This window comes from Ahaetulla prasina, chromosome 13 (genome assembly GCF_028640845.1).
Source record: "Ahaetulla prasina isolate Xishuangbanna chromosome 13, ASM2864084v1, whole genome shotgun sequence".
Lineage (NCBI taxonomy): Eukaryota > Metazoa > Chordata > Lepidosauria > Squamata > Colubridae > Ahaetulla > Ahaetulla prasina.
In genome coordinates this window covers 460,477-487,165 of record NC_080551.1, presented here as the reverse complement: position 1 = coordinate 487,165, position 26,689 = coordinate 460,477, and the positions used below count along the sequence as shown (strand labels likewise).

The 26,689-nt window shown below is 42.9% G+C and overlaps 1 protein-coding gene across 1 annotated transcript in view; it reads left to right on the top strand.

Annotated features, from left to right (window-relative positions):
- MAP1A (microtubule associated protein 1A) overlaps nucleotides 1-26,689 on the top strand; it is a 36,054-nt gene that overhangs the window by 5,122 nt on the left and 4,243 nt on the right. The window contains exons 4-5 of the mRNA XM_058155794.1: nucleotides 557-8,324; nucleotides 26,433-26,662. Of these exons, the coding sequence (XP_058011777.1) occupies nucleotides 707-8,324; nucleotides 26,433-26,662 (7,848 nt within the window). The 5' untranslated portion in view covers nucleotides 557-706. The remainder of the gene's footprint in view (nucleotides 1-556; nucleotides 8,325-26,432; nucleotides 26,663-26,689) is intronic.

The following is a 26,689-nucleotide window of genomic DNA, read 5'->3' as shown; positions in this document are numbered from 1 at the left end:
TTGAATCAGGTGTCTTTATTCCCTTGTCACTAGTCCCTTCTACCTTGAATTTAATTTTGGAAGCCTAGTAAATTATTTGTCTTAAGCCATTAGTTACCTTCGGCACTAGCAATTTGAATTGTTGCGCATATACAATTTTATATGGCGACTCGCCACATGGCATTAATTCAAAAATATTCAGCATGTTTTCCATCATCTAAAATGTATAAATTATATATTCCAGAGATCTTGGATACTTTCTTAGACTCTTTAGAAATTCCTTTCAAGTAGTTGCTCTTCTGGTCACTATAGTGATTAAATAGTATCTTTATGTGTATCATTCATATAAATGTACCATAAATTTATGTCTATATTTCATATAAATTTAATAAATAAACATGTTTCTACTAAAAATAATTGTAGGTTATCTAGGAGTAACAGACAGATCTATAGATTATTGATTGGTTGTGTAGTATTTTTTTTTTAATTAAGATGAATTTGCATAGTATTCACTAAAATATCTTTTGAACTTAATCAAGAAGATTTCATTATTATAACCTGTTTTAAACTCTTGTAGGTTGCCCAGCTTCGCAGTAATACCGATCCAGCTTCTAAAACCTCCCTCACCATATCGTGCTTGGGAGAAGGAGATTGGAGAAATCTTCGACACTCCAGTTTCCAAGACCGTTTTTGTCTGAGATTTAATCCTGATCCAGTCCTGCCCGAGATGGATGGGATATCTGAATTTGCTGAATATGTCTCTGAGACAGTGGATGTCCCGTCCCCCTTTGATCTTCTGGAACCCCCAACCTCGGGGGGGTTTCTAAAGCTCTCCAAGCCCTGTTGCTACATATTCCCAGGAGGAAGGGGGGACTCTGCTCTCTTTGCTGTTAACGGATTCAACATTCTGGTTGATGGTGGCTCAGACAGGAAGTCTTGTTTTTGGAAACTGGTCCGACATCTGGATAGGATTGACTCAATTCTCCTGACCCACATTGGAGCTGACAATCTCCCAGGTATTAATGGACTCTTGCAGAGGAAGATTGCTGAGCAGGAAGAAGAGCAGTCACAGGGCTCCACTAACTACAGTGACTGGATAAAAAACCTTCTGTCCCCAGAGCTTGGGGTGGTTTTCTTCAATGTTCCTGAGAAGCTTAGAATGCCAGAGTCATCCATGAAAGTCAAAAGAAGCATTGCAGAAGCCAGCCTGACCCTCCAGTATCTCAGCAAGCTAAGCATCAAGCCAGAGCCTCTCTATAGAGTGGTCACCAATACTGTTGAGCCAATCACTCTGTTCCACAAAATGGGTGTTGGGAAATTGGACATGTACATCTTGAACCCCGTCAAAGAGAGCAAAGAGATGCAGTTTCTCATGCAAAAGTGGACTGGAAACAGTAAAGCCAAAACAGGCATTATCCTTAGCAATGGGAAAGAAGGGGAGATTTCGGTCCCCTATCTAACATCCATCACGGCCCTTGTAGTGTGGCTTCCCGCAGGACCAACAGAAAAAATTGTACGTGTTTTATTTCCAGGAAATGCACCACAAAATAAAATTTTAGAAGGTCTTGAGAAACTCAAGCATCTTGATTTTCTGAAATATCCTGTAGCTACCCAGAAAGATATGGCTTCTGTCACACCCTCTTCTATGCTTAAACAGTCCAAGATTAAACAACGGTCAGACAGTAAAGAGAGCCTCAAGTTATCGCTTAAGCCTCCTACAACAAAGGTAGTTGCTGAAGAGGGCTCTAAAGAGATGAAGATGGAGACAGTAAAAGAGGCTAAAACTGAGAGAAAGGGGAAAGAGCATTCTGAAATGCTTCAAGAGAAACCGATTAAAATAGAGAAAGTAAAAATGGACTCCAGCGATGCCCTTAAAGCTGAGAAAAGAAAACTTGGCAAAGACAAAGTTGGCAAAAAACATCCGAAAGAGAAAGTTTCTAAACTGGAAGAAAAGAAAGACAAAGAAAAGAAAGATGTTAAAAAGGAGAAGAGAGAGATTAAAAAAGATGATGGGAAGAAAGAAGAAAGGAAAGATTCAAGGAAAGATGAAAAAAAGAAAGAAGCTAAACCAGAGTTGAAAAAAATTTCTAAGCCAGACTTGAAGGCATTTACCCCTGAAGTAAGGAAGACTTTATACAAGGCAAAAGTTCCCGGTAGAATAAAAACTGACAAAATTCGTACCAAAAGTGAAAAGTGCACCACTGGAGAACAGAAGTCTCCAGCTGTGCCAAAGAAACATGACCAGCCTCAAGGCCCACCGTTTATGACTGAAGAGAGGCTGGTGTTATCTTCACCAGAGGACCTGACCAAGGATTTTGAGGAGCTGAGTTGTGAAGAGCCAAAAGAATCTCATCCTGCATCTGCTCCTTTAGTGACAGAGGCAATCTCCAAGCATGCAGAAAGGCAGGACCCCGGTGCCCTGGCTGCTGAAAGCGGGGTGCTGATATCCAAAGCGACCAGTAGTTCAGGATTTCCTTCTCTGGCCATGCCAGGGGTGGAGATGGCTTCCCCAGAAGGTGAGGTGATGGAAGCAGGCAAATCATCTGAAAAACCTGATGAGAAAGCAACCTTAGCAGAGCCTCTTGGGCAAGAACTGGAGGAGAACGTGGGAAGGAGTGTTGGAGAATTTCCAGGAAAAGGGAAAGATCAGATACCGTCACATAGGGAAGAAAAAACTGCTGCTTCAGGAAGGGATTGGATGTCCCCAAGAGAAGATACAAGCTTGAAAAAGAAAGATGTGTTTAAAAAGGCAGAGCTGGAACGGACATTAGAAGACGATGTAAAGGCAAAAGGCGAAGAGTTAGTTAAAAAAAAGCTTTCTCAAGTTCAGCCGCCTCAAGGCCCATCTTTGCTTTCTGATGGGAAAGGAAAAGAACACAAGACAGAAAGAGTGAACTCAAGCAAAGTACCTGGGAAGTCACCAGGGATAAGGGAAAGGGAGGACTCTCATCTGGGAAGCATGCCTTTCCCATCAGGAGAACATATTTCCTACATTCAAGACGAAACCATTCCTGGCTACTCAGAGACAGAACAGACCATCTCAGATGAGGAGATCCATGATGAGCAAGAGGAGAAGATGGCACATTTCAAGCCAGACATTGGCAGTTATGACATTGCAGAACCAGATCAGACAGACACCTTTGAAGCTGCCAGTGGGATCCAGACTCTTACAGGGCCTGAAGTTGCCAAAGGGTATGCTGGACAGGAACCTGAAATCCTTGCCTATCCTGCAAATCTTGTGGCAGCCCCTTTGGCAGAAGAGGAGCATGTCTCTTCGGCAACATCCATTACAGAATGTGACAAACTTTCCTCCTTCGCCACTTCTGTCACTGAAGACCAATCAGTCGCATCAATCACAGCACCACAGACAGAGGAAACAGGTAAAAGTTCCTTCCTGTTGGATACAGTGAACAGCATACCTTCTTCTCGAACAGAGGTCACTCAAGGCCTAGATTACGTACCTTCTGCTGGCACTATTTCTCCCACATCTTCCCTAGAGGAGGACAAAGGCTTTAAGTCTCCTCCTCCAGAAGATTTTCATAGTCAAATAGAAAATGAGAAGAAACTTGAAGCCTGCAAGAAAGTTTTGCAGCAGCAGCAGCAGCAGCAGCAGCAAGAAATTCCACACTTTGAGAGGCCTTGGCAAGCAGAAGAACATTATGATGCCCTAGTATTTTTACAGCAAGGGCCCCTGGGAGATAGTTCAAGTGAAATATCTATGGAAGGACCTCAAGATACTACCCTTCTTTTGAGCGAAGCAAATGCACACCTGCTGCAGGTACAACAAGGTTCTGGCGATGTTGAAGATCGCTGTGTGAGCCCTGATGATAGCACAGTCAAAATGGCATCCCCCACCCAATCAGGCCCCACTAGTGCAGGGCACACACCTTTTCATCAATCCCCTATAGAGGAAAAATTGGACACTGCAAAAGCTGAGATGTTTGAAAAGGCAGCAAAATCTCCTGTAATGGGGATTGAAACAGAAAGACCCAGCAGGGCAATGAATGTATCCAGAACATTTGAAGGTGAGAGGGAGCATCATGAAATCAAGGAGAGGTGCCTTCATGACGTGCCTGGCCTGGAAGCAGCAGCCATCCTGTGTGCAGGATTTTTATCTGCACCGAATGAAGACAGGAGCCAGCATTTGGAGAAAGAGGAGTTAGCAATAAGCTTCTACCACAAACAAGAAACTATTGATATTTCTGACTTGGATCTTCCCACTAAAGATAACCTTCTAGAAACCTTAAAAGATGCATCATCTAAAAATGTTGGCACTGCTGAGGAAGCATCCCATGAACATGTTAGTCCTGGGACTGAGGAGTTCACTGCTTCAGAAATACCTCTGCCAAAAGGATGGGGAGCAATTTCAGACATATCTAGAGATGAAAAGTCTTCACAAATCATTAATTTACCAAGTGAAGAAAAGGCATCTTCTTTTACAGATGAAATTCCTCGGAAGACATCATGTTCTGATAATTTCATTGAAATATCTCAAGAGGGTTTGCATTTGACAGAAACGGACCTAAAGCAAAAGGAGTCTGCTTCTCCAGAAGATGGTAAATTTGTTCTGAGTCTTCATGAAGAAACCCCTTCCTATTTATTCAAAGAAGAAATTTCTCCAAAAGATGCTACACTTCTGCTTATAAAAGAGAGCCCCACTACAGAAACATCATCGGGCATGCTTGTGGAACAACTATCTCCTAAAACTAAACAGCAAGCTTCAGCGGATGAGAGCCCAAGTACAGATGAAAGATCAGAAGCTGATATCAAAGAGGATGCATGCAATTCCTCTTTAAACTTTCAGCAAAGTCCATTTCTAGATGCCACCATAATAAAGCCTTCAGGAGATCCTTTTCGGGAAAATGAAAGATCAGCTTCCTTAACAGAAAAACAAATTTATAAGGAACTGTCTCCCAAACAAACATCTCGAGACTCAAAGTTGTCCAGCTTCACATCAGTGAGTCCAGTTTTAGATAGCAGTGCCTTGGAAGTTTCATCTGGAGACAAAGAACTTTGTAAATTTCTAGGAAAGAAAGAGAAAACAAATGAACTATATCCAAAGATAGAAAATCCTTATCTGAGAGAAATAAATTACGAGAAGAAAGTGTGGTTTCCAGAGGTAATGAACGAAATACCGTGCAAAGAACAGCAACTGAAATATGACAAAGAAAAGGGAGAGTCTACATTTTTGGATGATGAGGTAGCTAAGAAGGAAGAAAACATTCACTCTGTGGAGAGTGAAGATATTCTCAAACAGGATAGTTTGGATGCTAAACATGGCTCCTTTCAGGAAGACCCTGCCAATGAGAAGGATGGCTTTTTATTTGTAGATGACAAGCCTATGTTGAAAGAAAAGCCAGCTCCCCAAGCACATCCTAATCAAGGTGTTTTGAATTCAGAGAAAGTTGAACTTTGTAGCTTTGAAAATAGTCCCTCTTTTGAACTTGAAAGTGAGCCAAAATCAAGTCTGGAATGGGCTTTTTTGTCCTTTCCACCCGAGGCTAAGACGCCCATTTCAGTACAAGGAAAAGAAGAACCTCTCCCTCAATCTAATCAAGTAATGGAGAAAGTGACCCTGCAGCCATCTTTTGACCCCATGAGTGAAGCTATGGAGTCCCAGGAGGGAAAGCAAAATGCTGATGAGAAATCACCTGAGCATCTTTATGATTGCACAGATGGCAGTAGAAAGCAGCCAAGAACTTCTGCAGCTCTTCTGAATGCAGGTGTAGGGACAGAGGAGAATAAACAGTTTTATCCTGACCAAGATTGCAGAGGAAGCAGGGATCTTGATATCTTTTCACAAGATGCACACTCCTTTGGCCAAAGCATATGCTCTGTGTGGTCAGATGCTCTGGACCCCTCCGGTCCTTTGGAGTTGCATAATTCCAAAGCAAAGGCAGGTGAGAAAGGGCAAGAGAATGAAGAGAGGGAACCAACTCCCTACCCTCATGAAAAAACTTTCCAGTATGCTGATGTTTATAGGAGTGTGGTAATGTCTGATGTTGGCCATCCTGGAAAGGATGCAGTGGCCAACAGTACTCAAGCATTGAGACCTCAGAAGGAGGAATTGCTCTACTCCATTTCCTCCAAAGAAGAAGATTCTTACCTCTCCACTCCTACTGAGAAAGAACTCTCATCCCCAAGTTCTCCAAAGATTACGATGAGGCAATCCTTTAAGTACACAGAGGTTACTGAACAGTGTTTGCAGAATCCACATTCCATGACATCCTCAGACACACAGTCTAGAGAAAGCCCACTCCCAGCAGAAAGCCCAGTGAACCTCCAGCCTGCCTCCTCTTTGGGAGATACGACCTTCAGGGACATGTTTAACCAGAAAGATCTAATCATCTCCTCTGAAAAGATGAGCCCTTCGGATAGAAAACCCAGTAAGGAGCAGGAATCCTCAACAGGTTTTCATCCTAAAGACATTTATTATGAGAAAGCTGAAAGAGAAGATAGTGCTAGTGACTCAGAGTTGGAGAAAGGTGCCAAGGAGACATCAGAAAAAGAATCAGAATCTCCAATGGTGAAGCAAAAAGAATTTTATACTGTTTCAGAGAAGGGCAACATCTCTGTCCCAGGGCAAGAAGTCTATGATGGATCATTGGGAGAGGGAAGTCACTCCAAGCAAACAGCCAGTGACAGCCTTGCCGATCCCAGCAGGCACGAAGGGGGCTCAAATATGTCACAGGTGGCCATTGAGCAACACGCCAAGGAAAAGGACCTCTTGGAAAAAGCCTGTGATGATGTTGACCCCAAAACCTTTTTACTTTCAGCCTCTGCTAAAGACAAGGACTCCCCAAAGGGACCCGTCCTCCTTCCTAAAGGGCTTGATTGTTCTTCCTCTGGATTTGAACTTTCCTGCCTGGAAAAGCATGAGCCATCCATTTTGTTCAGACATGAAGCCCATTTCTCCTCACACTTGGAGCATAAATCTCTCATCTTAAACATGCCTGAACCTGCTTCTTCAGGAAAGGGCCAAGAAGATGAATACTTAGAAGTATCAAAAAAGGGGGATTCCCCCTTTGTAGAACTATATGAAGAAAAAGGAAAGCTCCCCTTGTGGACATCCCCAGAGTATCCAATTCACAAGCAATCATCCACCCCCCCTGAGGAACCTTTCTCAGGGACCCCTCTCTCTGTTGGGCAGCCTACAGGTGGCAGCCCCCTCCCCAGCTTCCAATACATCTCAGGGACCCAAAGCCCACACATCGCATCTCCATTGTTTTCAGAAGAGGATGTAGCCTCTGCCAGCACAAAGGCCGGGCGGCCATCAGAAGCCACTTGCGCAGTTGGCTGTTGTCCACAGCCAGCAAGCCCCCAAGAATGGCCAGCAGCAGTCACTCCCCTTCCTAATGTCCTGGGCGGTTCTCTTCATGGTCAGCAGGAGGCAGGAGCAACAGCTAATGGCCCTACAGAAGTCAGCCTTAGTCCACTCACTTTCTATGATTCATCACCCAGTTCAGAGAAATCTAGGGTGGGGGAGGAGCAAGAGGAGGTTTGTGCAAGACAGAGCCGTCCCTTGTCCCTGGTGAGCCCTTCCCAGGAGGACTTCCCAAGCCCTCGGTTGAGCAGCCAAAGAGAGGAGCATGGGGACCCTTGCCAAGGGTCTAACTGTGGGCAGAAATCATATGAGCGTAAGCAAAGAAAGGGTGAATTATCTCCATCATTCATCAACCCAAGTCCTCAAGAAGACAGTGAGTTTTCACAGGTTACAGCGCCTATTTCAGTAAAAGGAAAGCCACATTCAACTCATGGTGGCCATAGACCAGCTACTTCTGCTGTGGAAGAAACTCCTCCCACCTCTGCCAGCGATTCAGGAACTTCTCAGTCAGACTCAGATGTTCCTCCTGAAACAGAGGAATGTCCCTCTATTACAGCAGAGGCAGCCCTGGACTCAGATGAAGATACTGATTATCTCCCAATAGACAAAGCTGCAGGCAGTTCCCAGCATGGCACAAAGTCTGGCCAGGACCCACAACCTTCTTCCTTGGCAGATCCTCAGCCTCAGCCTCCACATCCAGATGTCTGCATGATGGATCCTGAAATGCTGCTGATTGAGCAGAACATGAACAGACTTGACAAGCTATCCAAGAAGGGCCTGAAGGATAAAAATAAAGCATCGAAGAAGCTATTGGGAAAGTCCAAGTCCTCTTCCCCGTACCAGAAAGTTGATAAACCACTACTTAGTCCCATGAAACAACCATCTGACAGGTCTTCAAAACCGGGGATGGCTAAGAAAGAGAAACTGCTCAAGCCACGCATGGAAGACCGAGAGGAGGGTTCTCGAAATGCCCACACCAGCCCTGGCAAGAACCTCATCAATGTTGTCAAAACTGGCCCAGGTAAGAATGAACAGAGGTACAGCAGAGATTGGGAAGGTTCGGATCCTCTGGAGGGATGATGCTTTGGGCAGAGGAGCTGAGCTTCATCAACCCTTTAGTGCTTCTGAAAGGTCAGCCTCGTTGTCAGGAGACTTTGTGGGGTCACAAGAATTAATGCAATACACAGCATAGAACCTGGTCGGTTCCTCCCTCCTTTATTAGCAATATGGGGGTGGTTACTACTTTCATTTTTATCCATAAAATGTTTTAGACAGAATTAAATTAATTACAGGGGCTAAACAAGCCAGATGCCTCCTCCTTCCTCCATTGCTTTATCTGCCTTTCTGACTACTAGTGAAGCCCCAATAAGTGCCATTCTCTCATATACCCCTTCCCTTTTATGAGGGGTTGGGGTCATTTCCCCCCAGCCTTTGTTTCATTGATTTCTGCATAGCAGAGGGCCTTCTTTGGCTCACTTCCAGATCCAGACAAAAATGCAACTTGGTGCTATTTTCCTAATTAACCTATATGGTTGCAGAGTTAGCATTATTTTGTAAGCCTTCTCTTAACATTATTTCATCTTTTCTGACCAAACTGTGACTCAGTGAAACCAAATTCTTGCAACCAAATTCTCAGAGCCCACTTGGACGATGAATTCCTTCTGGTGTCCTTATCTGTGCTCATTGACATCCATGGATACCATTCCCACCTTATGGCAGGAACCATCTTGAAAATCTAAGCAGGCAGGTTGACCACAAATAGACACTTTTCCTTTTACCTTCTTTCCTTCTTTTAGGGTCTCTTTTCTTCTTTCTAGCTGACCCTCTTTAAAGATGCCTCAGAGGTTGGTTCCCCAAGGTGTTATCTCCAATTCTCTGCCTGCTAGACAGCCAATTCTTCATCTGCCTTCACATCCCAGGGTGATATTCTTGAACCCAGACTGGGTCCGAACCTGGTAGGATTGAGAAAATTGTTCAAAGTTGATGTCTTCTCTATATTAGTTTGGCTATTTTAAATCAGATCCTGAATCCTGACTCGCAGTTCCCTGATCCCTTTCTGCTGATATGTATGTGATGCGACATCATAGTGATACAAAATCTCTTCTTTAAAACTCCCACAGTGCTTCATGTCTCTGCTGAAAATTTAATGAAAATTGTTAAGTGAACCTGGGAGCTAAACATGCAGCCCCTTCCTTCTGAAGCCATTGATCGGCTGTTGTATTCAAAGCCCCTCTGCCACCTTCCAACCCAGTTTTAGTAAAAAGGTGAAGCTCAGGTTTGGCTTGGCCATGTTTTGTCTAAGTAGCACAAAAGCTAACCCTCTTCTAAAAAAGCAGAGATAGGTGGCTCCTCCTCCTCTGTTTGCAAATCCTGTGGCTGTTAGCAGGAGAGTTAGAGCCAAATTCTGGGCGAGGCTAGGGGATGATTACCAAAAAGGCTGGATCCAAAGAAGGCCTTCTTAAGGAAAGGCAGATCAGACCAGATTCTGCTTTTAAGGCTGCAGGTGTAATCCAAGTTCCGGTTACCATGTTCCCACCTGTGTCCTACAAAAAAAGCCAGGAGGGGCACAAGTCAGACCTGTTGTGGTCATGTGTCCTTAGAGCCCACAGCCCAAAAGTAGCCGAAGCAACAAGCAACACAGCCGAATAGGCATAGTAAGTACGGTAGCCAGACAGGAGAAGTAGGTTGCCAACTGAAAGGCTGCCAGTACAGTGAAGTATGCTTTGTCCTCTTACCTTCTCAATCTAGGCTCAAATCAGAGCTCATACCCATGTTTGTTTAAATTGACTTCTAGTCTTCTTCTACCAGCATGCCAAATGTTAACTTTGGTCATTTCGTCTCCCATAGCTCATTAGAAAACCAAGGAGGACCTCAAGATTGGTGCCCTCAGAGTTGGGGGCAATTCTGTCGAAAGACATAGATTGCCTCCTGATGCCAGAGGCCAACCAGGGAATCGACAGAACTGCCTGGCAATTAACTGGGAAACTGCTGAAGCCCTCTCCCTCCCCCATCGGAAACCCTCCCTCATGCTTTTGCTGCCCTAGTTCCTGGCTGCCAGTGAGTCTCAACTTGGCCAGGAAGTTTAAAAGGCTAGATAGAAGGCCTTCCAGATCCAGACCAAAGCAAATACAAGGTCCAAAGTGTATCCACCCTCGTGGATTAACCTAGAGATTACCTGGGGTAAACCCAGGTGCTAAATCCTGCCCCAGGGCTTGGAAAGTGAGGTCAAAGACAAGGAAGCTCCATACCAACTCAAAGATTAAGTCAAGGGTGGCCCACAAACAAGAAGTTATTCAACTCATCCCTATGATCCAAGGTTAAATCTATAGCAATTTGCATCCTGATATTTAGAAAACAGGACCCCTGGTCACAAGGAAGGTCATATACGATCACTGCCACTCCTTCCCATCAGCCTGGCTTTGATGGTGTTGTTTAGAACCTGAAACCCGAAGGATGTCTGAAATATCACCAATATTGGCCAGTCGGGTTTGGTCCTGGTCCACTACTCATCCATAGCCAGATGATGAATGAAAGGAGGGGGAGAGGGAGGAGGAGGAGGAAGATACAAACATCAGGCACACGTTTGTCAGTCAATTTTTCATGGAACATTACAAGATATATTGCCACATAGAAACCAATAAGAGCCTTCTTGTGATATTACCTGCTCTTTATAAACTTGACAGGCTTCTGTTCCCTAATCCTAATGAATCCAGGATTAGGATCCTTTGTTAAGGAAGATCCAAGGCTTATTCACTGCTTTTCCTTGTGTTTTCCTGCTCTTTGCAACTAGCTGATTAAATGACAGTCTCTTTGCCCTGTCATGGAATAAGAAGACACATGGACCTCAAGGATCTCTTCAGAACTAGATCTTCATTATGAATGTACAAAACAGCTCATCGTACTTGTCCATTTTCCAAAGGGGTCTCTGGACAAAGTGACAACTTTTCATATAACATGCTTGACCCAAAATAAATCAGTATTAATACTGATGAAATAGGCAGCATCCACCCAAGGTGCTAAAATGAGTTAAATTATTTGGGTTTACCTAACATATTTGCAAAAATAGAATTTGGGTTAACCACTAAGCAAATTAAGCCCATGTAATGTGAAGATAGCTACCGTGATCTTGAAGCTGCGCCCAGCTTCCTACCAGTGCTTAGACTGCAGGGCTGAGGACAAGATTAAGTAAAAGGACCTGGAGTGAAAATTGGGGCCTGGAGCTGCTGAAAAGAAATGGCTGTTGGCATGTGTCTGTGGAGATACTCAGTCATCTGGGTCAGGGTTGTCCCCTCTTGCTTTTTCAAGAGGCAACTGGACTTTCTTGTTTTTCTTTGAAGACATTTGGCTTCTCATCCAAGAAGCTTCTTCGGCTCTGACTGGATAGAATAGAATAGAATTTTTTATTGGCCAAGTGTGATTGGACACACAAGGAATTTGTCTTGGTGCATATGCTCTCAGAGTACATAAAAGAAAAGATAACTTCGTCAAGACTCATAAGGTACAACACTTAATGATAGTACAAATAAGCAATCAGGAAACAGTATCAATATAAATTGTAAGGATACAAGCAACAAAGTTATAGTCATACAGTCATAAGTGGAAGGAGATGCGTGATGGAAACGATGGAAAGATTAATAATAGTGCAGATTTAGTAAATAGTTTGACAGTGTTGAGGGAATTATTTGTTTAGCAGAGTGATGGCGTTCAGGAAAAAACTGTTCTTGTGTCTAGTTGTTCTGGTGTGCAGTGCTCTATAGCGTCGTTTTGAGGGTTGAAAGAGTTTATGTCCAGGATGTGAGGGGTCTGTAAATATTTTCACAGCCCTCTTTTTTTTTTTATTGAAAAAGTTTTAACAAACAAAAACATTGTTCCCCTTTTCCCCCTCCCCCAAACCCCTTCCCCTCCCTTCCCCCGGCTTCCCAGGTCAATCACAAGGTATTGTTATACATAAACCAAACATAGAGTAAAATTTTCCCTTCTAATCCAATTATTTATTTATTTATTTATTTATTTATTTAAATTTTTATACCGCCCTTCTCCCGAAGGACTCAGGGCGGTGTACAGCCAGGATAAAAAACAGTAAATATACAAAGTTAAAAATATCAATTTAAAATACCTATTCAATAGTGGCCGAATTAAAACCGTCAGATTGACCAACCTAAAATACCCCATATAAAATTACAAAAGATTAAAAAATTTAAAATTTAAAATTTAAAAATCAGTCCAGTCCCGCTTGAACAAATAAATGAGTTTTTAATTCCCGGCGGAAGGTCCGAAGGTCAGATATTAAACGCAAACCGGGGGGAAGGTCGTTCCAGAGAGTTGGTGCTCCAACAGAGAAGGCCCTTCCCCTGGGGGCCGCCAGCCGACACTGCTTGGCGGACGGCACCCTGAGGAGACCCTCTCTGTGAGAGCGTACGGGTCGATGGGAGGCATACGGTAACAGCAGGCGGTCCCGTAAGTACCCGGGCCCTAAGCCATGGAGCGCTTTAAAGGTGGTAACTAAAACCTTGAAGCGCACCCGAAAGACCACAGGTAGCCAGTGCAGACTGCGCAGGAGCGGTGTTACCCGCGCAGCTGCATTCTGGACTAACTGGAGTCCCCGGGTGCACTTCAGGGGTAGCCCCATGTAGAGAGCATTGCAATAATCCAGACGGGAAGTGACGAGAGCATGAGTGACCGTGCATAAGGCATCCCGGTCCAGAAAGGGACGCAACTGACGGACCAGGCGAACCTCATCCAAATCTTTTCATTTAACTGAATGAATTTCATTCATTTAACCTCATCCAAATCTTTTCATTTCCCAACCCCCCCATTACATAAAATAATACTTCCTAATTATTCAAAGGCAATCTGATATTTCTTAATCTGATATCTGTTTTGTAAATAATCAATCCATTTTTTTCCATTCAATTAAATATCTTTCCTGCATATTGTCTTTCAAAAAAGCTGAGATTTTAGCCATCTCAGCCAAATTAGTAACTTTCAATATCCATTCTTCTATTGTAGGTAACTCTTTTTTCTTCCAATATTGTCCAATCAACAGCCTTGCTGCTGTTATTAAATTCAGAATCAATTTAGTCTCAATCCCTGTACAATCCGTTATAATTCCCAAAAGGAAAAATTGCGGCAGGAACTTTATCTTATTCTTCAGGACATTTTGAATAATCCACCAAATTCTTATCCAAAAGGCCTTAATTTTCTTGCAAGTCCACCAAATATGAAAATATATAGCGTCATCACAGTCACACCTCCAACATTTCGCTTGGATATCAGGATACATACATGATAATTTTTTAGGATCTAAGTGCCATTTATAAAACATCTTATAAAAATTTTCCCTTAAATTCTGTGCTTGTGTAAATTTAACATTTCTAACCCAGATTTTCTCCCATGTTTCCAACATTATTGGTTCCTGAATATTCTGTGCCCATTTTATCATACAGTCCTTTACCAAATCCTTTTCTGAATCTATTTCAAGCAACACATTATACAATCTCTTTATATGCTCCTGGGTCTGATTTCTAATTTGCTTTATTAAATTTTCCTCCCTTTGCATTATACCCATTTTTTGATCTTCTTTCCATCTAGCGCTTAGTTGCCCATATTGAAACCAAGTATAATTCCTCCCTTCTTCATTTAATACCTGTAATGATAATGGTCCGTGGTTAATAAGGCTCCCCTGATTTGAGGCCTTATTCAGAGGGAGTCCGCGGACTTTATGGGCATTACGGAGACCTGGTTGGGCACAGAGGGGGGTGTACCCCTGGTTGAATTGTGCCCTCCAGGTTTCCGTGCATTCCATCAGCCGAGGGCCCAGGGTAGGGATGGAGGGGTGGCGGTTGTGATTAAAGAAAGCCTAGAGCCGAGGGAGTCCAATGTGCCTCAGATAGCTGGTTGTGAATCCCTCCTTGTGAAGTGGGGCCATAGGAATCAGATGGGTCTGTTGATCACATACCTGGCTCCTTGCTGCGTGACTACAGTCCTACCTGAGCTCCTGGAGGTGCTTGCCGGGGTGGCGGTTGAGATTCCCAGACTTTTGGTCATGGGGGATTGCAACTTGCCATCGGCTGGCTTGTCATCAACGGTGGTCCAGGAGTTCCAGGCTTCCATGACGGCCTTGGACCTGATTCAAGTAACTGATGGCCCTACACACACTGGGGGAGGCACACTAGATCTGATTTTTATCTCTGGACAGTGGTTTAATGATCTGGAATTAGGAGATTTAGTGACGGAACCAGATCATTTTCTCCTTCGCCTGGGCTTTCGGACCGCCACTCACCACCGCAGGGAGACGGAGCCAATGCGTTGGTTCCGTCCCAGGCGCCTGATGGACCCTGAGAGGTTCCAGATGGAGCTTGGGCCGTTCCCTGAGGATCTTGCCCACGGCACGACCGAAGAACTAGTTGCGGCCTGGGAACGGGCCGCGGCTGGGGCTTTGGACCGTGTCGTGCCTTTGCGGCCTCTGACCCGGCGTAGATCTCAATTGACTCCTTGGCTTTCTGAGGAGCTGAGGGAGATGAAACGCCGGAGAGGACGCCTAGAGAGTACCTGGAGGTCTAGCCGTTCCGAGGCTGATCGGACACTAGTGAGGTCCTTTACTAAGACCTACCTAGTGGCATTGAGGGAGGCGAAACGTTCTTACATTTCCACCCTCATTGCATCAGCAGATAACCGCCCGGCCGCCCTGTTTCGGGTGACCCGCTCCCTCCTTCATCAGGAGGGGCGGGATGACCCCTTACAGGGTCATGCTGAGGAGTTTAACAGTTACCTATACGATAAAATCGTTCAGCTTCGGGATAGTTTAGACCAAAATTGCGATGATCCAAGTGAGATGACGGAGACGCGTCTTGTTGAGGTTGTTTGGGATGAGTTTGATTCTGTGGCTCTCGAGGACGTGGACAGGTTACTGGGGAGGTTACATGCAACTACACGTTTACTGGACCCGTGTCCTTCCTGGTTGGTGCTGGCTACTCAGGAAGTGACACGAGGCTGGCTCCGGGGAATTATAAATGCTTCTTTGTTGGAAGGGGTTTTCCCCGCTGCCTTGAAAGAGGCGGTGGTGAGACCCCTCCTCAAGAAGCCTTCCCTGGATCCAGCTATTTTGGGAAATTATCGTCCAGTCTCCAACCTTCGCTTTGTGGCGAAGGTTGTAGAGAGTGTGGTTACATGGCAGCTTCCCCAGTACCTGGATGAAGCTGTCTATCTAGACCTGTTCCAGTCCGGCTTCCGGCCCGGTCATAGTATGGAGACAGCTTTGGTCGCGTTGGTGGATGACCTCTGGAGGGCCAGGGATAGGGGTTGTTCCTCTGCCCTGGTCCTATTAGATCTCTCAGCGGTTTTTGATACCATCGACCATGGTATCTTGCTGCACCGGTTGGAGAGTTTGGGAGTGGGAGGCACCGTTTATCGGTGGTTCTCCTCCTATCTCTCTGGCCGGTCGCAGACAGTGTTGACAGGGGGGCAGAAATCGACCGCGAGGTGCCTTACTTGTGGGGTGCCTCAGGGGTCGATTCTCTCCCTCTCCTGTTCAACATCTATATGAAGCCGCTGGGCGAGGTCATCAGTGGCTTTGGGGTGAGTTACCATCTGTACGCTGATGACACGCAGCTGTACTTTTCCACCCCGGGCCACCCCAACGAAGCTGTCGAAGTGCTGTCCCAGTGCCTGGAAGCCGTATGGGTCTGGATGGGGAGAAACAGACTCAAGCTCAATCCCTCCAAGATGGAGTGGCTGTGGATGCCGGCACCCCGGTACAGTCAGCTGCAACTGCAGCTGACTGTTGGGGGCGAGTTATTGGCCCCAATGGAAAGGGTGCGCAACTTGGGTGTCCTCCTGGATGGACGGCTGTCATTTGAAGACCATCTGGCGGCCGTCTCCAGGAGGGCCTTTTACCAAGTACGCTTGGTCCGCCAGTTGCGCCCCTTCCTTGACCGGGATGCCTTATGCACGGTCACTCACGCTCTTGTCATTTCTCGTTTGGATTATTGCAATGCTCTCTACATGGGGCTGCCCTTGAAGTGCACCCGGAGGCTTCAGCTAGTTCAGAATGCAGCTGCGCAGGTAATAGAGGGAGCCATATGTTGCTCCCATGTAACACCACTCCTGTGCAGGCTGCACTGGCTGCCTGTGGTCTTTCGGGTGCGCTTTAAGATTTTGGTTACCACCTTTAAAGTGCTCCATGGCTTAGGACCCGGGTACTTACGGGACCGCCTGCTGTTACCTTATGCCTCCCACCGACCCGTACGCTCACACAGAGAGGGTCTTGTCGTGTCCCACTCCTCCGCTGACGGCCGGGTCAGGGAAATCCGAATCAGGCGTGCCTCTGCAGCTCTGCCAAAGTCCTAGCAAAGTTCCCAAGGCAGGCAGGAGACCAGAAAGTGATTTCAGCAAGATAAGGTAGACTTTGCCTGACTCAGAGAATGCCAGAAAGCAGATCCTTTATATAGGCCATGGGGTGTGGCTCCATGACTCAGCACTTATCCCGGCCTGCCCCTCCCCACCTTCTGTTGACGCCGCTTATCAATTCTCCTGAAGCGAGGGTCACTCCAGTCTGCAGCTGTTGGTAATTGACCTTCCTCAGGCTCACATGCTGTGGGGGAGGGGTAGGGGTCTGGTTGCTCCGTTTGCCTGGGCATGGAGCCAGGGCTGGGGGCTGGAGGCGCTTCTTCTTCCTCAGCCTGTCTGGGCATGGAGCCAGGGCTGGGGCCGGGAGGCATGCTAGGACATTCCTCAGCGTTCGGAAGCAGATAAGAAGGCCCCAGCTGCGGGGAAAGCGGACGAGGCACAACAGGTCTACTCAGGGTGCCGTCCGCCAAACAATGTCGGCTGGCGGCCCCCAGGGGTAGGGCCTTCTCTGTTGGAGCTCCTACTCTTTGGAATGAACTTCCCCCTGGTTTACGCCAATTGCCTGATCTTCGGACCTTTCGCCGTGAGCTGAAAACACATTTATTTATTCAAGTGGGACTGGCTTAAAAATTTTATTAAATTTTATTGGGGCTATGTATGAATTTTAGGGTTTTAAAATTGACTGTTTTAAATTTCGGCCATTTATATAATTATGCTTGGTTTTAAGTTTTTTGTTTTAATGTGTATATTGTATGGTTTTATTACTTGGCTGTACACCGCCCTGAGTCCTTCGGGAGAAGGGCGGTATAAAAATCTAAATAAAACTAAACTAAACTAAAAAAAACTAAAAAACTAATTGCAATCTACCTCCTTCAGCATACAAAAGTTCTTTATAAGTAATCATTTCCTGTTTCTGTTCTATATTTATATTCTCTATTGCATGTCTAGGGCTCGCCCATATAGGAATCTTATAGTCTAGTTTATAAGAATATTTTTTCCAGACCCGCAAAAGAGCACTTCTCAACACATGATTCTTAAAAGCCCTATCCACTTTTTTTTCATAAAATAAATACACATGCCATCCATATAACAAGTCATAACCTTCTATATTCAAAATTCTTTCCTCCGTTAAATTAAACCAGTCACTTATTACTGAAAGGGCTACTGCTTCATAATATAGTTTAAAATTAGGCATTTTTAGGCCACCTCTTTCCCGTGAGTCCTGAATTATTTTCATTTTAACCCTCGCCTTTTTACCTTGCCATATAAATTTATTAATCCCAATCTGCCAATCCTCCAAATTTTTATCTTTCTTAATTATTGGTATCATCTGGAACAGAAACAAAAATCTAGGTAACACATTCATTTTGATAGCCGCAATCCTCCCCAATAGTGATAACTGCAATTTTTTCCAGACACTCATATCATTCTGAACTTTTTGCCATAGCAAGTCATAATTATTCTTATAAAGTTTCTTGTTCGATGAACTAATATAAACCCCTAAGTATTTAACCTTTTTTACCACCTCAAATCCTGTTATTTTTTCTAGTTTTTGTTTCTGTTGTATAGACATATTTTTGATTATCACTTTTGTTCTGATTTATTTTAAATCCTGATACCTTTCCATATTTATCAATTGTTTCCAACAAAAATCTACTTGAATTTATAGGATTTGTTAAAGTAATCACTAGGTCATCTGCAAAAGCTCTAACTTTGTACTCATATTGTCTAATTTTAATTCCCTCTATTTTCGTTAACTCTCGTATTTTATTCAATAATGGTTCCAGAGTCAAAACAAACAATAATGGTGATAAAGGACATCCCTGTCTCGTTCCTTTCGCAATCTTAATAACTTCTGTCAGACTACCATTTATTATAATCTGAGCTGTTTGCTCTCCATAAATCGCTTTAATTATTCTAACAAAAGAATCTCCAAATTGCATTTTCTCTATTAATTTAAATAAAAAATCCCAATGCAATCGATCAAAGGCCTTCTCCGCATCCAAAAAAATAAGTGCTGCTGAAGTATTCTTCTTTTCCAAATATTCCAATATATTAATAATCTGTCTAACATTATTCCTCATCTGCCTCCCTTTTAAAAAACCAGATTGATCAGTATGAATTCTTTGTTGTAAAACTAACATTAATCTATTTGCTATTATTTTAACAAAAATCTTATAATCATTATTTAAAAGTGAGATCGGCCTGTAATTACTGGGTTTAGAGCAATCTTGCTCCTCTTTTGGTATCAATGAAATAAAAGATGTTTTCCATGACGGGGGTATTCCTCTCCTAGTTGTATCTGATTAAATAATTCTTTAAGTGGGCCTAGTATTTCATCCTGTAGTTTTTTATAATAACTTGTGTAAGACCATCTGTACCGGAGGTTTTCCCGATTTTTAATTGTTTAATTGCCTCCACTATTTCTCCAGTAGCTATCGGCCGATTCAACTCCTCCCTTTGTTCTAATGTTAGAGTATTAACCTTATAATCTTCCAAATAATCATAAATGTCCCTATTCGATATTTTATCTTTTGCATATAGAGTAGTGTAAAATTCTGAGAAGGCCTTTTTAATTTTATCCTGTTGATATATCTCTTTACCTTTATATTCTATTTTTTGTATGACACGTGCTTTCTGTTTTTTCCGTAAGTTATATGCCAGCCATCTTCCAGGTTTATTTGCATTACAGAAGGTATTATGTTTAGCATTTTGTATATTCGTTGCCACCTGGTCTGCCATTAACATATTAAATTGACTCTGTAATATTCTTATAGCCTCTTTAAGTTTGTGATCTTGTGGGTTTTGAATTAATAATTGTTGTTTCTTTTGAATTTCTTCTTCCAAGTATCTATGCTGCCTTTGTTTATTATTCCTCTGCCTATTGTCCAAATATATCTTTATACCTCTAATAAAAGCTTTACTCGCCTCCCACACAGTTCCTTTAGGTGTCCCCTTATGCATATTAAAATCAAAAAAATCCTTCATCTGTTTCTTACAATGATTTACATTATCCTCATATCTAAACAGATTTTCATTCAGCCTCCATGTTCTACCACCTTTTTTCTCTTGTAATAATTCCATCCATACTGGGCTATGGTCAGTTAAACACCTCGGAAATATCTTCATTTTCTTCACCCTGGAAAGCAAGTCATTAGAAATTAAAATAAAGTCAATACGTGAAAAAGATTGATGCCTATCGGAAAAAAAAGTAAAATCTTTCTCATCTGGATTCCGTAACCTGCATATATCTCTAAACTCAAAGTCTTCCATCATTTCAAAGAAGGATTTTGATAGTTTTGCATGTTTAGGTATCTTCTTAGAAGAGGTTCTCTTATCATTTCTTGTATCAATTACTCCATTCCAGTCTCCTAATAAAATAAACGAACTGTAATCCCAGAGGATCAACCTCTCATGTAACATTTTATAAAACTTTTCTTGTTGCTGATTAGGTGCATAAATACCTATCAGCAAAGTGTTTTTTGCATCTATCACCAGTTCAATAGCAATAAATCTTCCTTGAATATCTGCCTCAATTAACTTAGCTAGTATATCCTTCCTGATATATACAACGATTCCATTTTGCTTCTTATCCAAAGCTGATGCAACAAAATGTTTACCTAATTTTGAGTTTATTAAGTATTTTTGGTCTGATAATTTGATATGTGTCTCTTGCAGGCAAATCACATCATTTTTAAATTGTTTCAAGTAGTGAAATATTTTCCTTCTTTTCTGAGCTGAATTCAAACCTTTAACATTCCATGACAAAATTCTATTTGCCATTACTGGCCTCCTGAAGCTTTGAAGCAGACAATGGAAGATCCTCCTCCGGTATCTTCCGTCTAGCTCCTCCCACAGCTTCCATACTGGGATCCTGACTTTTACTTTGAGACTGTTGCTCTTCTTTACGCTTAAGAGCTCCTCTTGTCACCCTTTGCTCTTGTGGTTCCTCTGATGCTGGCAGCAATGAAGCCTCTTGGATCACCACGCCTCCTTGGATCTCTTGAAGTTTTTCTATCACTTCTATTTCAACTTTCAAAAATATTTTGCCTTTAAAACAGTGTCAATTCTATATCTCTTCCTTGATAAAATACTGTCAGACAAACTGGCACCTCCCATCTGAATTGAATCTGGTGTTTTTTAAGTTCTTGTGTAAAAAAAACAAATTCCTTCCTATCTCTTAACATCTTGGAAGGAATCTCTTTCAGGACCTTCAGCTCCTGTTCTCCAATTTTCAAAGTTGTCTGATATGCAACTTGCAAAATCTGATTTCTCATAGTTCTTTTCACAAAATAAACCACAATGTCCCGAGGAAGCTTTCTCTATCTTGCGATCCAGAAATTAACTCTATATATTTTATCAATTTGGTAAGCTACTTCTTGGGGTTCCACTTCAATAAATTCAGCTAATGCTTCTGATATGATTTTTCTTAGGTCCTCTCCTCTCTGTTCCTGCATACCACGGATTCTAAGAGCTCCTTTCATAAGTTTATATTGCAATATCACAACCTGATCTTCATTTTGATCCACTTTTTTCTGAACACCTTGCATTTTGTCTTCTAAGTGCTTATTTGACTGAGAGATCTGTTGCATCTCTTCTTCCAATCCCTCAATTTTTTTACTCAAACCTTGAACAGCAATCATAATATCTTCTCTTATTTTTGCATTAAAATTTTCCATCATCTCTTTTTGCCTATCTTCAGAAAGTTTTAATTGTTCTTTCAATATATCCTCAAGATTTGGTTCAGATCCCCTTCTTCCAGAAGGCTTTAAAGGTTTAGCTGCCATTCTGTCTTCAAAAGAATCAAAAATTTAAACTTAAAAACTTTCCTTTACTCCTTTCAGTATAAGAGAGCTCCGTTTATAACACTCCACAAATAATGCTACTTGGTTGTACTAAAAAATTCACTTTCGCTTTCAGACGCCATTTTAAAAGTCAATTAATCAGAGACAAAGACAAGTTTCAAATTTCAAAAGCGGGAGTCAGTGTACTTGCCGTGTTGTTTCTACTTCAAAGATCGAACGCTTGTGAAATCCCCGTCTGCTTAGAAAATCAATCAATTTGACAAGTCCTTTTGAGCAGAAGTGACTCCTACTCCCTTTTCCTGAAAAAACAGGAGCACATTTGAAGTCGGAGTATAATGAGGTTCGATGGGACCTGAAATCCAGAAAAATTAGCTCTTAAGAGCAAACCCCCTGGAGAGATCTATCACTCCCCCACAGCTCTGCACACCCCCTTTTGCTCAAGGGGTATGTTAAGGTCAGTTAACAGTGATTTATACTGTTTCACTGACTTTTACGATCTTCTAACGTGGAGCGCCTTGTTAGAGCACCCTGCAGGAGTGGTGACATCACTGGAAGTCAAAGCCCTATTTTTGACTCATGCAGTATACAAGTCCTCAATGGAAGGCAGGTTGGTAGCAATTGCTTTTTCTGTAATTCTAATCATCCTCTGAAGTCTGTGTCTGTCTTGTTGGGTTGCGGAACCAAAGCAGACAGTTATAGAGGTGCAGATGACAGACTCAATAATTCCTCTGTAGAACTGGATCAGCAGCTCCTTAGGCAGTTTGAGCTTTCTTAGTTGGTGCAAAAAGAACATTCTTTGTTGTGCTTTTTTGATGACGATTTTGATGTTAGGATGGTGGGGAATGGAAGGATTCATATATTCCTGGTCATTTCCATTCTTTTAGAAAGTCGTGAGGCCACTTGGAGGTATTCAGGATCACTTGACTCATTGAGAATTTGAAGCTATGCTTTCTGCAGGATGCTTTCTGCAGGATGTCCTTTCACCAAAAGCCTACACGCTGTGTTCAACAGTGAAGAGTTACAGGGCAGAAAACATTCTGCAGAAAGCACAGCTTCAAATTCTCAATGAGTCAGGTGACCCTGGGTTCAAAAATAAACCTCCAAGTGGCCTCAACTAAAAGAATGGAAATGACCAGCTGTCTGCAAGGAATATAAATTCTTCTATTCCCCACCATACAGTCATTGCGGTAGAAGCTTCTTAGATGAGAAGTGAAGTATTTTCAAAGAAAAACGAAGTCCAGTTGTCTCTTAAAAAACACCTTAGGGCAATTGAGCTTTATTTAGACTATGGACTTCTCTTTGTGTGAGCAGAGATCTTGAATGCGGGTGGCTGCCTCTGCCAGGCTCTGAGTTTGCAAGGCCCAAAAGAGGACAGGACAGGAATTGGCCAGCCGAGATGTCAGTCTGAGGAGGGAGGGGGGGAAAAAGGGGGAAAATGTTTTTGTTTTTTAAAACTCTTTCAATAAAAAAAAAATTAACAAAATGAAGAAAAATATAAAAAAGTGCAAAGAAAGGAAAATAAGAATTTTAAAAAAGATATATAAAATAATTACTAACCTCCTTGTCAAGACAAGTACAATGTTAGCAATTTATTACTTTCTCTGACATTTCAACAAAATACCTCTTCTATATCTCATCTCTTAGCTATAAAGAAATAAAGTCTCATCATTAGGATCTATCAGCAAAAGTTGATTAAGGGTTACCAGAAATAACATCATCCGTGTCTCCACTTTCATGCCAAAATGCATGAGAGCAAACTTTTAGTATCTGAAAGGAGCCCAACTGAAGGGAGAGACCTTCAGGCCTTTCAGGATTAGAGGAGCTGAGGAATAGTACCCTTGCCCTGTGATTTACTGGACAGTCTAGAAAATGCCTGGTTGTCTCCTCCAGAATTGTATATTGGAAGTATAGCCATGGGAGAACGAAAGCTCTGCTGGAGGAGCCCATGATTTTTACTGCACGCCTTATTAATGCCTTTGATCTGACCAGAACATTCTCCCGTGTACTTGAGAAAAGCCAAGGAAGGCTTCCTTTTTAGACACAGCTAGAAGTGAAGAGGCAGCTAGCCACTTTCCAAGTTCATGAATATAGAAGACCTCACTAAGAGGAATGATCTTCACAAAAGCATACACTATTGGACTTTTCCCTCTGGGTAGTTCATTTCCTTCTCCAGTGTAGGAATAAGGGAGAGCTCCAGCTTCAGTCCTATGGTAATCCATGCAGGGACAATTTCCTTGGACACTGGGAATCTGCTCATGACTTAGGTTTTTTGGCTGAAGAAAAAAAAAGATATAACAAAGTTCCTGTCTCCTGATACTGGAACTCAAAGAGCGCTTTCTGCATCTGAATGTTAGGAGATTAAGGTCAAACAAGAGGAAGGGATTTGTTTACACGCATACCACATTTTTAACTTGTGGAGTTCAGTACCACAAGATCTAATAATGGCTTTAAAGGTGGATCAAGCAAATCCGTGATTAAGGCTACTAATGGACATAGATTATTTTCAGGAATAGCGATGGCACCAGCTGATGGAAAGCATACATATGAAAGTGCTCTTATGATAGTAGAAGACCCCATGTGGGTGTCACTTTAGCCACTTGAATTGTTACTGTTTTAGGGGTAACTGTAAGGGTAGTCGCTGTCTCTTGAGTTGCAGTCTTGAGGATTTTATACAATTCAGGTGGGGGAAAGAGCAGACAGAGAACAGTCTTCTAACCGTCCCCTTCCTTCCCTCCCAGCAACAATGACTTTGGTCTGGCCAGCAAGGAGAATCCAAGGAAAGACTCTTGTCTTTGGGAAAATCTTAGAAAATCATTCACACATGAGCTCTGGGAGCACCAGAGAACTCTGGAAATCTATTGAAAGACACAGGGGATCTGGGCCCCAGTGACGAATGTGTCTCTCCTTGACCCTAGTGGACCTTAGAGACAGACTCAGCTTTACCATTCAAGAGGTCCTCTTGGAAAGAGAAAGGAGGGGGAGGAGGGGATCAAGCTGGGAGTCTGGGGCACTTGCCCGAAGGCTCTCAACCTTTGGGAGTTTGTAAAAGAATGCCTACCCAGATGGCTTCATTTCTTATGTTTAGTGATCACAGTGGAAGGAAGCTTTTTCTGCAAAAAGTAAACAAGATGAGAGCAATAATTTTCCAATTAATGGAAGCTAAGTTTATGTTTCTAATATAAACTTAAGCAGCAAGCCCAGATCCTGAAATATATGGAGTTTTTCCTGATTTTCAACTGGTCAGCTGTCAAGAAATGGAATTCTGGTTCCCATTGCTAATGGAAAGAATACACAGTGACCTATGGTAGATCTTGGCAGAAACAAGGGTGGGATGGTTCGGTGTGAATTGGCACAAGGTGTGCTACCCCTAAGTGGCAGGGAGAAAAAAATGAGCCCTGTTCCAGTCATGTTTTATGTCACACCAACTTATCTCACAAATATGGACAGGAGGGCACAGCTCCCTTCCATGGCTGATTCACAGCCCTAGTATGCTATTTGCAATAAGGAATTTGTAAACCGCTATTGAGACCAATAAATGCAATCTGTGCATTTGATAGAAGCATAGAATCACATGGTTGGAAGAGGCAAGGCAGGAGTCCTCATATAACCTGAGAAATAGTTGTCCAATCTTTTCTTGAAAACCTCCAGCAATGGAGCGTCCACCATTCCAGGAGGCATGCTAATATTGTCAGGAAATTCCTCTTTATTTCCAGGTTGGATCTTCCTCTGACAAGCTTCCACCCCTTGTTTCTTGTCCAGCCATCTGGTACAGCCTTTCAAGTATAGGAAGACTGCTGTCATGTCTCCCCTCAGTGTTAAGCTGAACATACCTATCTTGGAGAGCAAAGAGCAATCTTTGTTGCTCTTCTCTATACACTTTCTAGGGCCTCATCTTTTTTGTATCATGTTGACCAGAACTAGATGCAGTATTCCAAGCGTGGCCTCACTAATAGAGCAGTACTATCACTTCGTGTGATCTTGATGCCCTCTGCTGATGAACTGCAATGGCTTTTTTGGCAGCTGCTGGCTCATATTCAAAGAGTGATCTATTAGGCCATCTAGATCTCTGTCAAAGTTACTAGTATTGAGCCAGGTACCCTCTATTCTATACCCTATGCATTTGGTTTTTCTTATTTAAGGTTTTCTAAACGTAAGATTTTACTTTTCTCATCACTGAATTGCATCTTGTTGGATAGGGCCCAATGCTCAAGTCTGTCAAGCTCCCTTTTCTGAAGTAGGGTTAGTAGCCATTCCTATTCTTTTGGAACTATTCTAGTCTGCCAAGGCTATTTGGCAAAGTCCAGCTTCCACACCACCAGTTTTCAAGAAACTGAACTATCTCTCCTAGGTCTAAAAGAGGACAGCAGAAAGTTTATTTGCCTACATTTCTCAGCAAACTTTTATAGTGGAAGAGATCATGCAAATCTAGATCAATCTCTATCTAGGTAGTTCATATGGGAGAGAAACTGTGTGCACTCCAGCATCGTTATACAACTATCATTTCGGTGGTTATGAGAAAAAACGATGCCCAAGAAGTTTGCTTTCCACCAAAATGGCACTAAAAAGAATTTTAAAAGATGCAAGTTCAGATCCTCAACCTTGTGTGTGAATGTGGACAGAATAGCAGAATGCTGGTTACAGCCAAGCAAATTGTCCTTTGGTTACTGGGATGTGTCCTGCAAGGGTTGCCTTTGCTTCATGGGGGTTAGAAGAATCCAGGAGGGGCCTTGCAGCCTGGCCAAGCTTTGGGACTATTTCTGGCCCAGTCCCAAGGTCTAAAGGTTATCTAAAGGATCAGTTGAAGTTCTGTTTTATGAAGTGCCTAGCGTACTTTTGCTATTGCAGAAGGTCAGATTTAGTAAAGTGTAAAAAAAAATAGATGTTTCTTAGACTACCTGTTTCTTCCAACCAAATAATAAGAAAAAGTTTCCAGTTGTTGCATCCTTTATCAAAAACCTCCATTTTCTCTCCACAAGTTTTCAGCAGCCCCAAAAGCTCCTCCACATCACCTGGACCACCTGTCTACATGGACTTGGCTTACATCCCCAACCATTGCAGTGGGAAAAACGCAGATCAAGAGTTCTTCAGGAGAGTCAGAGCTTCTTACTATGTTGTCAGTGGGAATGACCCCAGTAGTGGGGAACCCAGTCGTGCTGTCCTGGATGCCTTGTTGGAAGGAAAAGCCCAGTGGGGGGAGAACCTCCAGGTAGGTGCCTGGCTGGCCTCCATTTCT